The following is a 14984-nucleotide window of genomic DNA, read 5'->3' as shown; positions in this document are numbered from 1 at the left end:
TGAGCAAAGGATTCCTGCAAGATTCTTATGTGACAATGGCACTCAGTTCACATCCAGGAAACCTAAGGAATTTACTGAAAAGTATGGGTTCAAAATCTCATCGCCACATTACCCTCGAGGACATGGGTCTATGGAACGACACGTCCAGATGGTCAAAAGAATCCTTGTGAAATGCCGAGAGACAAAGGAAAACCTAAACCTTGCCTTGTCACTCTGATCCACACCTCTCAAGGCTGACATGAAATTATCTGTAGAGTTGCTGAATGGAAGAAGATATAAGACTACTCTGCCAAGCAAAATACATCCTCCAAGTGACCAGAAGAAAGTGAGACAACTCACTGAAAGAGGGGGTCAGCACTTCAACAAACATGCTAAATCCCTACCTAAGCTGTCGAAAGGACAAAGTGTACATGTACAGGATGCAATCATGAAAACCTGGAGCCCAACAAAAGTTGTTGCTGAAGGCAAAACACCAAGGTCATACATAATTGAGACCCACACCGGTCAGCAAATGAGCAGAAACAGAGCCATATCAGAGCTGGAAAAACAGAAACGACCAGCAACAACATCAGAAACATCACCAGAAAATGAGACATTAGCAACAGCAAGCGCAACTCCTGCAACACCGAGAACAACATGCACAACATCGCCCATGCAGAGTGTCAACTCAACACTAAGAGAAACAACAAATGCCAAATCTACAAGATGGAGGCAAAACATCTCACCAGCTAAGCAATACCATGATTAATATTTTAGAAAAAAACACACCCTATAAAAGACCCTAAGAAGAGGTTCAGTTTATTTCCAAAAGTCAATTGATAATCTTCAGTTTATAAAAGATAATGACTGGAACAGCTACATCAATAGGGGCAATACATTTTAAAGAAAGAGGGATGTTATATAATTATTGTATTATATGCAAATATCTATAAATACCTAGGAACTACTTAGCTAGGAATTAATGAGTTTTGTGTAAGTGTTCTGGGGGCCACATTTCAAATCTGCACTAGAGACTGAAGTGATGTGTACATAGGTAGTTCAGTTTGATTTCTCTTTTGATCATAAAAGCATGAAAAATTAAACATGAAGAGTTTCTGATCTTTACAAGCTGAAAGCGTGATTATTAACAACATCTGGGAACCAAAAAACAACAAGAACCCAGAGCAGATCTCATCCCTGAGATTAGGAATTGCAATGCTATATCTTAGCTCCCTCAAGAGGACACACAGGATTATGTCCAATAGTTGATCCATTAGGGAAGATGATTGAGGGGAAGATAGTTAATGTCTCAACATAAATACCTGCGAAATGGAAGACCTCTTTTAACACAGAAACATAGAAAATAGGAGCAGGAGTAGGTTATTTGGCCCTTCGAGTCTGCTCCGCCATGCAATATGATCATGGCTGATCCTCTATCTCATCGTCATTACTTCCACTCTCTCCCCACATCCCTTGACACCTTTAGGGTCTAGAAATCTATTTCCTTCTTAAATATATTCAGTGACTTGGCTTCCACAGCCTTCTGTGGTAGAGAATTCCACAGGTTCACCACCCTCTGAGTGAAGAGGTTTCTCCCCATCTCAGTCCTAAATCACCTGCCCATATCCTGAGACTGTGACCCCTTGTTCTAGACCCCCCCAGCCAGGGAAAATGGCATCCCTGCATCCAGTCTGTCCAGACCTGTCAGAATTCTATATGTTTCAATGAGACCCCCTCTCATTCTTCTAAACTCCTGAGAATACAGGTCTAGTTGACCTAATTCTGCTCATACAACAATCCTGCTATTCCAGAAATTAGTCTGGTGAACTGTCACTGCACTCCATCCATGGCAAGTATATCCTTTCTTAGGTAAAGAGACCAAAACTGCACAATACTCCAGGTGTGGTCTCACCAAGGCCCTGTACAGCTGCAGTAAGACATCCTTGCTCCTGTACTCAAGTCCTCTTGCAATGAAGGCCAACATACCATTTGACTTCTTAACTGCTTGCTACATCCTTGCTTTCAAGGATTAGTGTACAAGGACACCCAGGTCCCTTTGTACATCAATATTTTTCAAACTCCAAATTTCCAAATAATACTCTGGCATTCTGTTTTTCCTACCGAAGTGGATAACTTCAAACTTATCCATGTTTTTTATTATTCATTCATGGGATATTGGCATCACTTGCTAGGCCAGCATTTAATGTCCATCCCTAATTATCCTTGTGCAGAGGGCATTTTAAGAGCCAACCACATTGCTATGGGTCTGGAGTCACATGCAAACCAGACCAGGTAAGGACAGCAGATTTCCTTCCCTAAAGGGCATTAGACAACGATTGGCAATGGTTTCATGGTCATCATCAGATGTTAGGTTTTTACTGAATTCATATTTCACCATCTGCCATGGTGGGATTCGAACCTGGGTCCCCAGAGAATTACCCTGGCTTTCTAGGATACCAGTGACAATACCACTATGCCACCACCTCGCCATCATGTTATACTGCATCTGCCATGCATTTGCCCAATCACTCAACTCGCTTAATTCGCCTTGAAGCCTGTAAACATCCTCCTCACCGCTCACATTCCTACCAAGTTTTGTGTCATCAGCAAACTTGGAAAAATTACATTTGGTTCCCTCATCCAAATCATTGATATATATTGTGATTAGCTGGGGCCCACACATTGATCCCTGTGGTGCCCCACTAGTCACCGCCTGCCACACTGAAAAAGACCCGTTTATTCTTACTCTCTGCTTCCTGTCTGCTAATCAATTCTCAATCCATGACAATATATTATGCCCAATCCCATGTGCTTTAATTTTACACACTAACCTCTTATGTGAGGCTTCATCAAAAGCTTTCTGACAATCCAAATACACCACGTCCACTGGTTCTCCCTTATCTATTCTGCTTGTTATGTCTCCAAACATCTCCAGTAGGTTTGTCAAACATGATTTCCCTTTCATAAATCCATGTTGACATTGTCTAATCCCATTGATATTTTCTAAGTGTTCTGTTATCACATCCTTTATAATAAACTCAAGCATTTTCCCTATTACTGATGTTAGGCTAACTGGTCTGTAATTAGCTGTTTTCTCCCTTCCTCCTTTTTAAATAATGGAGTTACATATGCCACCATTCAATCTGCTGGGACTGTTCCAGAATCTACAGAATTTTGGAAGATGACAACCAATGTATCCACTATTTCCATGGCCACCTCCTTTAGTACTCTGGGATGTAGATTTCAGGCCCTGGGAATTTATTGGCTTTCACTCCAACACTATTGTTTTAGTAATGCTAATTTCCTTCAATTCCTCCTTCTCACTAGACCCTTGGTTCCCTAGCAATTCTGGGAAGTTATTTGTGTCTTCCTCCATGAAGAACTAAAGTTGTTGTTTAATTGCTCTGCCATTTCCTTGTTCTCTATTATAAATTCTCTCATTTAGGACTGTAAGGGACCTACATTTGTCTTCACTAATCTTTTTCTTTTTACATGTTTATAAAAGCTTTTAGAGTCTGCTTTTATGTTCCTTGCAAGTTTACTCTCATATTCTGTTTTTCCCCTCTTAATCAATCTCTTGGTCCTCCTTTGCTGAATTCTAAACCCTTCCCAATCCTCAAGTTTGCTACTTTTTCTAACAACTTTTTATGACTCCTCTTTGGGTCTAATGCTATTCTTAATTTCTTTTGTTGGCCATGGCTGGGCCACTTTTCCTATTGTGTTTTTGCACCAGAAAAGGATGTATAACTATTGCAATGCATATGTTCGTTCCTTAAATATTAGCCATTGTATATCCACCTTTTAATGAAGTTCCCCAATCTATCTTAGCCAACTCACACCTCATACCTTTGTAGTTTCCTCTATTTGGATTTAGGGCCCTAGTTTTAGAACAGACTACTTCACTTTCCATCCTAATAAAGAATTCTATCATGTTATGGTCTCTGTTTCCTAAAGGCCTCCGCACAAAAAGATTATTAATTAACTCCTTCTCATTGCACAATACCAAGTCTAGGATAGCCTGTTCCCTAGTTGGTTCCTCGACTTACTGGTCTTAAAAAACTATCTCGTACACACTCCAGGAATTCAACCACCACAGTATTATTGCTAATTTGGTTTGCCCAGTCTATATGTATAATAAAGTCACATGTGATTATTGTTGCACCCTTGTTACATGCATCTCTAATTTCCTGTTTAATGCTGTCACCTACCTTACCACTATTGTTTGGAGGCCTATAGACAACTCCCACTAATGTTTTCTGCCCCTTGTTCGCTTCTTAGCTCCACCCAGACTGATTTTACATCCAGATTATCTGAGCCAATACCCTCTCTCACTATTGCATTGATTTCATCCTTAACTAACAATGGCACGCGACCCCCTTTTTGCCTGTCCTTCCTAAATATCGAATACCCTTGGATATTCAGTTCCCAGCCTCGGTCACCTTGCGGCCATGTCTCTGTGATCACAATCATATTGCACCTGTTTATATCTATTTACACTGTTAATTCATCTACCTAGCTGCTGAACTTTAGTTAGTAAACAAAATCATTTTTACGGTCTTCCATTGTTATGGTTTGAGCATTTTTTTAAATGCGCAGATACCTCCAAGGCATTTTCTATTTCTTTCAATGCATTTTAATGGCATATGTCCTTGGGCTCCTAATTGTTTATGCTGATTTAAGCTAATTTATAAATTTGGTCATATTCAGGTCCAACTTGCAGATTTTGGCTATGGTGTAAATTCCAAGCCAACATTTGAATCTCTCCACTCGGATTCTTGCCCCAGCTTTGAAACAATCCCAAACAGTTGCAAATGACTATATCTGTGACTGGTGACCATGGTACATAGACCTCCTTGATTTCTCTATAGCCTTTGACAGTCAACCACACCATTCTCCTCCAACATGCTTTGTTGTCCATTTTCAAGAGACTGCCCTTGCTTTGTTCCTCTTCTCCCTAACTAACCGTAGCTGAGGAACTTCACAGTGGCATAACTTCCTGCGCCATTAGCCCTGCAGTACCCCAAGGATCTATCCTTAGTACCCCTCTTCCTCTACATTGAGTAAACATACACATGTATGCTGATAACACCACTCTATTTTTTCAACATTACTTATTTGCCTCTGTGTTGTCTAATTCTGTATTGAATGAGCCACAATTTCTTCCAGCTAAGCAATGAGAACATTGAAACCAGCATTTTCAGATTCTGTTGCAAACTCCACTGACGCCATTCCTTTCTCCAGCCACTGTCATAAGTTAATGGCCAGAATTTTCTCATTGGTGATTTGAGGGCAGGGCCCGCTCGCCGACAGGAAAATGACACGGGATGATGTCGGGAGGAACCCTGACGTCATCCCGGTCCCTTTAAATTTTTAGGAAGGCGGGCGGACAGCGAAATCAGCTGTTCACCCGCCGACCTGTCAATGGCCAACTGAGGCCATTAAGAGTGATTAAGATAATTAAAGACCTGCTCGTCCAACCTTAAGGCTGGTGTGCAGGCAGGGAGCCCCAGCGGGCTTCTGATAATACATGAAACCTCATCCAATGACGGGATGAGGTTTCATGTCCGTTTTTAAAAACTTTAACACATTTTATGTGATATTTATTAACATGTCCCATCTCGTGTAACATTGTCACATGAGGGGGACATGTTAATCATTTTTTAATTTTTCTATTTTTAAAGTTTTTTGGACTGTCACTAATCTTCCTGAGACAGCACTTGGTCTCAGGGAGCAGTGCGCTCTTTCGCACCCATGCTGGGCAGGCCGCTAGGCGGGCCTTAATTGCCTCGCCCACTCAAAATAGCAGCGGGCCCCGTTTCAGCAACAGGGGCCCGCTTGCCCACCGAGGGCAAAATTCTGCTCAATGTTTCAGGTCTGTGACTTTTCAGCAGAACCCCTGGTGCAAGGTCACGAACCCAAAACATTAACTGTTTCATCATAGACGCTGTCAGACCTATTGAGTATTTACAGTATTTTCTGCTTTTATTTTAGATTTCCAGTATCTACAGTATTTTGCTTTTGTATTACTGTTCATAACCACCACATTCCATTTAACTGAGCTGAATTTCCGACACCATATCCTCTACATCACAAAGACTCTTCATTTCTCTGATTTTGGCCTTTTGGTTGTTTTATTAGTTAGTTGTTATGCCCTATGCTTTAGGATCCTATCCCTAAACCCCTCTGCCTCTCTACCTCCTTTAAAAACATCCTTAAAACCCACCTCCTTGACCAAGCTTTTGGTCACCCTTATTAATATCTCCTTCTTTGATTCAGCACTGTTTTTACCCGATTACACTGTGGAACATTTTTCTATGTTAAATGCATTGCACAAAATGCGCAAATGCAATGCATTTTACAGGACGTGTTTTTTCGTGTTTACAGGATGGAAACAGGCCATTTGGCTCAACACATCCATGCTGTTTCATTTATGTTCCACATGAGCATCCTCCCATCCTTCATCTGATTCCAACATATCCTATTCATTTCTCCCTCTTGTTTATTTGTGCTTGCTGCCTCAACTGCTTTTGGTACTTGTTGTTAAATAGGGCTGTAGTTCATGGACTGAACTGTTGTGCCTGTAGCTTACAGTACTCATCAATTTTACATAAGCCATGGAATTATGCTGCAAAATATAAGTGCATTAACCCTTAACATACTCCTCTGAACTGTGTTTTATTTTAGCAGAAGTGTTAACCCCTTTAAGATTTCAGAAAAGCATATTAACAGTTCAAAGTTCAAGAGTACCTTTGTAATTTGAAGACAATGATTTTAAATCATATATTTCCATCCTAATTTTGTTGAACTCAAGAACATTGCAAATTCACACAATTTCAATCGACATTAGGTTGGCAAGGACACACCCCTTTGCTTCAGCTTTGTCCAAGAAGTGTTGGTATCTATGGAAAACTACATAATGCAAGTTTTCTGAGACTGCTGCTGAAGCACTATATTTCTAGATTGCTGTACTGTTCTCTTTTTAAAATAAACAATTTAACGGGTATATTTAATTGATCTGCCACACAATGTAAATATTTAAATGTGCTTTTTTGGAAAATGCAAATAAATACTTTAAGTAAAATTAATTTTAAAGACTTAAGCGGGGAAGTGATTAAACAGTGAGTTAAATACAAAGTTACTCATGCTCTATATGGATTAACCACTATCACCATGCAAAAGTCCTAGATTTACTTCAATAAAGTTATCACTCAAGTAATGTGATTCCATTTATTTATTTTTTTCTGGTTGGTGAGCCACAAAAATATAAAGCACATGGACCACACTGCATCTAATGGAAAGCAAACTCACTGCTTATACAATCACTTCCCCCACAAGTACACTGAAGAATAAGATAATAAACTGACTAATGCAACAGAATTCTCATGGGGCACAAAGGCTGGCATTTTAAGCAGGTAAACTGCTGGCATCCGGTGAAATATGAATATCGAGCTTGTTTCCTACTGATGGCATTGTAAATGAGAGAAAGGCCTTTGTGTAATGATCACACAAGAAAAGTGTGCAGAGGTAAGGAATGAGTGGAAGAGTGAAAAGGACTTAACAAGATCAATTAGTATGAGAAACAGCAGGTACAATTACACATATGGTGATCCGAGATGGTGTGCCCTGACGATGTATTTCTTCCGTCAGGTGCACGGCCTGAATTATGACGTGCAGCTCCTGTTTATAGAGCAGAGGGGCCTCAGTGGCTCCTTGCAGGCATTGCCCGTCTTTTACCAGGACCTGATCAAAGTCTGGAACATGGCCGCCTCGCGACGCAGCTCTCCCCCGTCAGGAGTAGCGGCTATTGTCAGAGAGCCGCTGCTCAGGAATCCGCCCCTCCGTCCTTTTCAATGGTTGACGGAGAGGAGGGCTGTGGCTGCAGGGGTGACCAGGATCGGGGACGTGCTGGGTGGCGGAAGACTGGGCTGGATGCTCCCGCAGGAGTTGGCACGTCGCGCGTCTGTGAGTGTCCAAGTCGCATCCAATGCCATCCAAGACCTGAGAACGGTCGTGCTCGGACCCGATGTAATTTTAGGTCTTGAGGTGGCCCAGATGCGCGGTGGTCTTCCGTCTGAGTTTTCCGATATTCGGACAGAATTCCACATTGGCCCCAAGCCCCAAACCCTCCCTCGGGTGCTGGTGCCCCGCAATATGAGCCGCCTCAGGGACATGCCCTCTGTGCCATTTAGCACGGCGCGGAGGAGCTTTTTGTACGGACTGCTGCTGCACACTTTTCATTTTCTCGCCCTTGTCCGTCGACTGGACACGCCCTGGCATGCCTTGTTGCCGTCCGGCGGTGGAGGCCCCCGATGGGAGGCCCTCTACGGAGGTGTCCTCCCCCTTTCTATCGGGGACCTGGGTTGGAGGGTGTTGCATGCAGCAGTCCCTTATAACCGTAGAATGCATAGGTTCATGGCCTCCCAGGACACCTGCCCTTTTTGTGGTCTTGTGGAGTCCGTGGACCATGCTTACGTAGGGTGTGGTAGGCTGCACTCCCTTTTTAGTTATTTGAAAAACCTTTTATTAATGTTTTGTTTGAACTTCAGCCCCACGCTCCTGATCTATGGACACCCGGTGCGGAAGGGGGTCGGGATGGAGGAGGACCTCCTCGTGAACCTGCTCCTGGGCCTGGCCAAGTTGGCCATTAACAGGTCCAGGCAGCGGGCGATCGACGGGGGAGTCCCGCCCGATTGTTTGTCCCTCTTCCGCAGCTACGTTCGCTGCCGGGTGTCCTTGGAGAGGGAGCACGCGGTGTCTGCTGGCACTCTCGAAACCTTCTGTGCCCTGTGGGCACCGCGGGGACGGGTGTTTTATTGACCCCTTTAATCACATTTTGGTTTAAAGTTTGTAAGGTTCCTTTAAACTTTGTTCTTAGTTCTACAGCTGACCTGAATTAGGGGCTGTGCTTGATTTATCCTAATTTTGTTAATTTAGTTTGACTGTTTAACTCAAGAAAGAGTTACACATATGGTGAGCCGAGATGGTGTGCCCTGACGACGTATTTCTTCCGTCAGGTGCACAGCCTGAATTATGATGTGCAGCTTCTGTTTATAGAGCAGAGGGGCCTCTTTGGCTCCTTGCAGGCGTTGCCCGTCTTTTACCAGGACCTGATCAAAGTCTGGAATATGGTTGCCTCATGACGCAGCTCTCCCCCGTCAGGAGTAGCGGCTATCGTCAGAGAGCCACTGCTCAGGAATCTGCCCCTCCGTCCTTTTCAATGGTTGGCGGAGAGGAGGGCTGTGGCTGCAGGGGTGACCAGGATCGGGGACGTGCTGGGTGGCGGAGGACTGGGCTGGATGCTCCCACAGGAGTTGGCGCGTCGCGCTTCTGTGAGTGTCCAGGTCGCAGCCGATGCCATCCAAGACCTAAGGATAGTCGTGCTTGGACCCAATGTTATTTTAGGTCTCGAGGTGGCCCAGGTGCGCGGTGGTCTTCCTGCTGAACGTTCCCATGTTCAGACGGAATTCCACATTGGCCCCAAGCCCCGAACCCTCCCTCGGGTGCTGGTGCCCTGCAATATGAGCAGCCTCGGGGACATGCCCTCTGTGCCATTTAACACAGCGCGGAGGAGCTTTCTGTACGGACTGCTGCTGCATACCTTTCATTTTCTCGCCCTTGTCCACTGCCCGGACACGCCCTGGCGTGCCTTGTTGCTGTCCGGCGGCGGAGGCCCCCGCTGGGAGGCCCTCTACAGAGGTGTCCTCCCCCTTTCTATCAGGGACCTGGGTTGGAGGGTGTTGCATGCAGCAGTCCCTTATAATCGTAGAATGTGTAGGTTCACGGACTCCGGGACACCTGCCCTTTTTGCGGTCTTGTGTAGTCCATGGACCACACTTATGTAGGGTGTGGTAGGCTGCACTCCCTTTTTAGTTATTTGAAAAACCTTTTATTAATGTTTTGTTTGCACTTCAGCCCCACGCTCCTGATCTATGGACACCCAGTGCGGAAGGGGGTCAGGATGGAGGAGGACCTCCTCGTGAACCTGCTTCTGGGCCTGGCCAAGTTGGCCATTAACAGGTCCAGGCAGCGGGCGATCGACGGGGGAGTCCTGCCCGATTGTTTGTCCCTCTTCCGCGGCTACGTTCGCGGCCAGATGTCCCTGGAGAGGGAGCATGCAGTGTCTGCCGGCACACTCGAGGCCTTCCATGCTCAGTGGGCACCGCGGGGACTGGGGTGTTTTATTGACCCCTTTAATCACATTTTGGTTTAAAGTTTGTAAATTTCCTTTAAACTTTGTTCTTGGTTTTACAGCTGACCTGAATTAGGAGCTGTGCTTGATTTATCCCAATTTTGTTAATTTAGTTTGATTGTTTATCTCAAGAAAGAGTTACACATATCATGCATGGGCTGTTTCTGGGGTGCTGAAAGAAAATTCTGGGTTCAAAAAGGTGTCTATTCTACTCAGGTTGGATATGCTGGTGGATTTACTCCAAACACAACCTATAAGGAGACCTGTACAGGGATGACTGGCCACGCAGAAGTAGTCAGAGTTGTATACCATCCAGACAAAATCTGCTTTGAAAAACTGCTCAAGGTCTTCTGGGAGAGCCATGACCCAACACAAGATATGCGGCAAGGAAATGATATTGGCACACAGTACCGCTCGGTCATTTACCCATACCCACAAGAGCAGATGGCTGTAGCTCTGAAATCCAAAGAGGCCTATCAGGAGGAGCTGAACAGAAGTGGGTATGGTCAAATCACAACAGAGATCTGTGAGGCGCAAGTGTTTTACTTCACTGAAGATTACCATCAGCAGTACTTGGATAAGAACCCAGGTGGTTATTGTGGATTGGGTGGCACTGGGGTTTCTTGCCCAATAGGTATTCAGAAATAAGACATGGCTGTACTATAATGGCTAAAGGTGTCTCAAATTGCCTTACTTGACCTGTTTACACAGATAATAGAGTAGATTTTTGCTTTTGATTGCTCCAGAACAGGAGCAGATTGGCAGCTTGTCGTGTACACCTTTTCCTAAACAGTTGGAAATGTGGAAACGGAAAACAGTTGAATAAAACTCTACACATTGCACAATTGCTTTAATTTTAATCAAATACATTTTTACCTTGTTGATGTCTTGCTAAAATCAATAGCAAGTTTGCAACTATTCATTGTGATAGCTGAGAAACCAATGCAGTAAATACATTCTTGCAATCTGTTTCTATTTTTATTAACGAAAGTTTCATTGTTTCTACTCACTACATTTTGCTCTCAAATCATTTGCTGCTTGTATACTTTGTTGGTGTCTTCAGCCTGATTGAGAAGAATTTGCGTATTTACTTAAAACATTACCAGTTTCACCACTGCCCATTTTCACCACTACCTGGTGGCATAAATTCAACTATACAGAATATCTGAATTGCAACCAAATTTGATTGAATTATCTCCGTCCCAACTCATGAAATTAGAGAAATAGAATAGAATCAGCAGCAGTCTAACAGCTGATATAATGCACTACGATTCACTGAATGTCATGATGCCAAACCTGATATGTAGTAAAATAACATTATCCATTAGCAGCACACATTCAATTCCTTCAGGCCAGCACTCAATTGTAATATTCAGACACCTTTGACATGTTGGTAAGTAACAAAGGCACATTTGTGAAATAAATAGGACAGTACAGAACAATGGATTTATCAATTTTGTTCATTAATAATCATTACTTTGAAACTCAATGGACAATTTTAGCCTGCTGTGCATTTTACTTAATCTAAAACAAGGGACTCCTCCTCCTCCTTCAGGTACCATGTCCTAAGAGGGCATTGGCAACCATGGACTTCCACTGGATTGGTCCATGATTATGCTTGGCAAATTACTGCAGTGGCTTTCCATTGTCTTCTGTAGTATGGCCGACCAGGAAACTCTCCTGCTCTTACTGCCTGCCATATTGGAAGAAATTACAGTCTGACAATCAACCATACAAGGAACTACTCCCAGCTTTTTATATTGACAAACGTACAGGACATTGGTGAAATCACACAGAGTACTGCGTACAATTTTGGTCCCTTATTTAAGGAGGGATATACCTGGATTGGAGGCTGTTCAGAGAAGGTTCATTAGGCTGATTCCTGGGCTGTCTAATGAAGAAAGGTGCAGAAGACTAGGCCTTTACTCATTGGAGCTTAGAAGAATGAGAGGTGATCGTATTGAAACATGCAAGATTCTAAGGCGGCTTGATAGGGTAGATGCTGAGATGTTTCCTCTTGTAAGGGGGACCTAGAACAAGGAACATAACTTCATAATAAGGAGTCTCCCATTTAAGATTGAGGAGGAATTTCATCTCTCAGATGGTCAATAATCTTTTGAATTCTCTACCCAGAAGACAATGAAGACTGGATCATTGACTATATTCAAGACTGAGTTAGACAGATTTTTGATCTACAATGGAGTCAAGGTTTAAGTGGCAGGCATGAAAGTAAGAGTTGAGGCCACAATCAGGTCAGCCATGATCTTATCAAATAGCGGAGCAGGCTTAGGGCTGAATTTTCCCAGAATTGCACTAAGCGCAGTAGCGGACGGGTAAATTGGAGTCCTGCCCGTCGATGAAAATGGCGGGTTTTCACGCCATATCTTCCCAAGCCCGCCTCTTATTTATTCACTCCTGCAAAACACGCTGTTTCCATGGCAGGCGGGCTTTCATTCGCCTGCTTGCCATCACCCTGCTGTTGCATCATGCTGGCCGCCATCTTTAAAGGGCAGCTGCCAGAAAAGCGCTCATCGCCACCAGATCACCACCGTTGTCCAGGAGACATGGCCAGGAAAGGCAAAAAGGCTGCAGCCCCCACTTCAACGACAGGTCCCTTGAGCGACTGCTGGATGCCGTGGAGGCCCACCAGGATGTACTCTACTCCAAAGCAGCAAAGTTAGCAATCCAGCTTGGGAGTCGGTGGCAGCAGTGGGCAGCGTGAATGCCCTACAGAGGAGGACAGCCACCTAGTGCCGCAAAAGGATGAATGATCTCCTCCATTCCACCAGGGTCAGTCACTCGTTTCATCAATCCCAATTCACACACTCACAAACCTATCACACATCCACAGGGCCCTCACTCACTGCCAGTGCAAGGGACATCACTATTCGCTCTTTCACATACACCGTCACTGTCCTCATCCTGTCCATGGAACCATTCACCACCCACACTGGCCAGGCACACTTATCACCTGGCCCAGCAGGCATCCTGATGCACTCTCCCCATCTCTATTCACACTGGACAAACTGACTCACAACAGGAAGGAAAGGTTGCAGACAGCTGGGGGGATGCAGGAAATCAAAGTTCTCACAGAATTTGAAAACAGAGCCATCCAGCTGGCTGGCGAGGATCTGGACCGTTCCTGTGCTGACAGTGAGGTCGGCGGTGCTCTACCAACTGAGGATCCAGCAGTGCAACATCCAACAGACAACCATGCCCTGAGTGATGTGTCCTCTTTCACAGGCCACTGCCATGCACTAATTATCTCCCCTTGCTTTCGCAGGCACATCTGGGAGGCAGCAGACAGAGACCATGTCCCAGAGCCTCCAATCAAGCTCCGAAGAAACTTCTGAAGAGGAACCTGAAGGCACCCTCCCTGAGGTCCATCACAGCACTCACCCTCACCCTCCACCAGCACACAGACACATACCTCAGTGGGACCTAGCTTTAGAGTAGCCTCAGGAACACAATCTGGTGAGCACATCGCGCTTCCTGATCCACAGCATTTGCCGCAAGGACTTCCCAGGTGCCCAGCACTTGGAGGACTGCTGGAGGCCAGAACGTTGCTGAGTCCGACTCAGATGACAAGCCTCTGGACTCGGTCATGTCACAGTTGTGGTGCTGCAAAGGCAAGCTCCAGAACATCAGGAAGGGATGTCCGCTGCACTCCTCAGATTGCAAGGCACGATGGAGGACATCTGTCTTCAGGCTGAGGTGATAGCGCCGGCATTGCAACACACCGAGGTCAACACGGGCAGAATGGCGACCGCTATGGAGACCTTGGTCCAGCTTAACTCCGTCACTGATGCCATAGTTGACCTCCAACAGTGTGTACGCGAGAGGGGTGCTGGACATTTCGATCTCACTCCAGCTACCCCTTCTGCTCACGGAGTCAGCCAGGGACCCTCAGGCACCCATAGGAAGGATGGTCAGCAGGTGCACACTCTGGGGCCATCCACCCATGTGGCTCTGGAAGTGACAGGGCCATCTGACTCCCCTCTTCCTGTGACCTCCGCAAATCCAGCACAGGCCAAGGAAGGTGCCACTGCCACACAGCAGGACCCCGAAAGTAGGCCGTGGCCCACCAAGTCTTGGCCTTCCAGAGGAGGCCCGCCAAAGTCATCACAGACAGGGCATCACAGTCAGCAGGCCGTCTCCACCTCTGCTGTGGATGTTCAGGGAGCACCAAGACGTACAGCAGGGTTAGGAAAGTTAAGCAGAATTAGTTGTACAGCCTGGGCACGGCTGTTAATCCATAACGCACATAATGTTCACTATTATCAATAAACTCCCAAAAATATCTCCCTGCCTATGGATCCTTGTTTTGATGAGCAGTGTTCTTGTCACTCAGATGTGAAACTTTTCTGCACAAGATAAAAGGCTGGTGTCTCAGTCCAGGGCCTCTTCCCTGTGCTCTGTGCAGCCTGCAGACCACAGTGAAGGTCCAGCCTCACACTCCCTGGAAACATTACTGATGCCTGCACCTCAGCAGTGCTGGTCATTGCTGCCAGAATGTAGTGGGCAGGCGCCACAGAGTTCTCTCATACTCTGTGTGCTCTCAGCACCCCATGACACCAGCATCTGTGACCAGTGATGCTGTGCACCAGCTCCTGTAAGGCTGAGGTGCTGAAGGCGGACACAGCATCAGATGTGTCTAAAGTTTCACGGCTGCATCTCTGAAATGACCCTGATCGCAGAGCGCAAGCGAGCTCAGCCAGACAGGAGTCAGACATTCTCAGAGGCTATGTGAAGATCTATGGAGTGTCCTCACTGCGTGTCATCATCATCCTCCTGCGATCGAACGACTATTAGGCTC

General features: G+C 45.3%; 1 protein-coding gene across 1 annotated transcript; it reads left to right on the top strand.

Moving 5' to 3' along the window:
- Nucleotides 1–238: 238 nt before the first annotated feature.
- LOC121275391 (peptide methionine sulfoxide reductase MsrA-like) lies at nt 239–10816 on the top strand. The gene is made up of 2 exons (XM_041182942.1): nt 239–711; nt 10282–10816. Exons 1-2 carry the CDS (start codon nt 239–241, stop codon nt 10814–10816), a joined length of 1008 nt encoding a protein of 335 aa, XP_041038876.1.
- The last annotated feature ends 4168 nt before the right edge of the window (nt 10817–14984 follow it).

This window comes from Carcharodon carcharias, chromosome 1 (assembly GCF_017639515.1).
Source record: "Carcharodon carcharias isolate sCarCar2 chromosome 1, sCarCar2.pri, whole genome shotgun sequence".
NCBI classification, from domain to species: domain Eukaryota; kingdom Metazoa; phylum Chordata; class Chondrichthyes; order Lamniformes; family Lamnidae; genus Carcharodon; species Carcharodon carcharias.
The sequence above is the reverse complement of the archived record's forward strand: the minus strand, read 5'-3'. Positions and strand labels throughout refer to the sequence as shown.

Excerpts from the sequence above, each read along its gene's own strand:
- LOC121275391 (XM_041182942.1), top strand. The coding sequence starts at position 239 with ATGAAATTATCTGTAGAGTTGCTGAATGGAAGAAGATATAAGACTACT. Across the intron at positions 712-10,281 it reads GCCAAATCTACAAGATGGAG|TTTGATTGTTTATCTCAAGA; the intron begins GCAAAACATCTC and ends TTGTTAATTTAG.